The sequence below is a fragment of the Fulmarus glacialis genome, unplaced genomic scaffold, assembly GCF_000690835.1.
Source record: "Fulmarus glacialis isolate BGI_N327 unplaced genomic scaffold, ASM69083v1 scaffold2060, whole genome shotgun sequence".
Classification (NCBI taxonomy): Eukaryota; Metazoa; Chordata; class Aves; order Procellariiformes; family Procellariidae; genus Fulmarus; species Fulmarus glacialis.
Window position 1 is genome coordinate 5,645 of NW_009185616.1, and position 252 is coordinate 5,896.

The 252-nt window shown below is 65.9% G+C and overlaps 1 protein-coding gene across 1 annotated transcript in view; it reads right to left on the minus strand.

Annotated features, from left to right (window-relative positions):
- LOC104083035 (electrogenic sodium bicarbonate cotransporter 1-like) overlaps positions 1 to 252 on the minus strand; it is a gene marked incomplete at both ends in the record, with an annotated part of 12,612 nt that overhangs the window by 5,641 nt on the left and 6,719 nt on the right. Inside the window, one exon of the mRNA XM_009586425.1 lies at positions 14 to 81. Within this exon, the coding sequence (XP_009584720.1) occupies positions 14 to 81 (68 nt within the window). The remainder of the gene's footprint in view (positions 1 to 13; positions 82 to 252) is intronic.

The following is a 252-nucleotide window of genomic DNA, read 5'->3' on the forward strand; positions in this document are numbered from 1 at the left end:
AGGCGCCGCAGACACCAGGCAGACCCACCACGGGTTGGCTCCAAAGGGGAAGATGATCCAGCCCCGTGCTGGGTTCGTGGGCTGTGGAGAGCAGAAGGGTCAGGGCAGCCGCCACCCACCTGGGGGGTCTGTGGCACAGCAGGGTGATGGAACCAGCCCGGGTGCCCAGGCTGGAGCCCTGTGGGCACTCACGGATGCTCCACCTGGATTGAGGAAGAGCATCCTCTCTCATCCTGGGGATGCTCCTGGGCA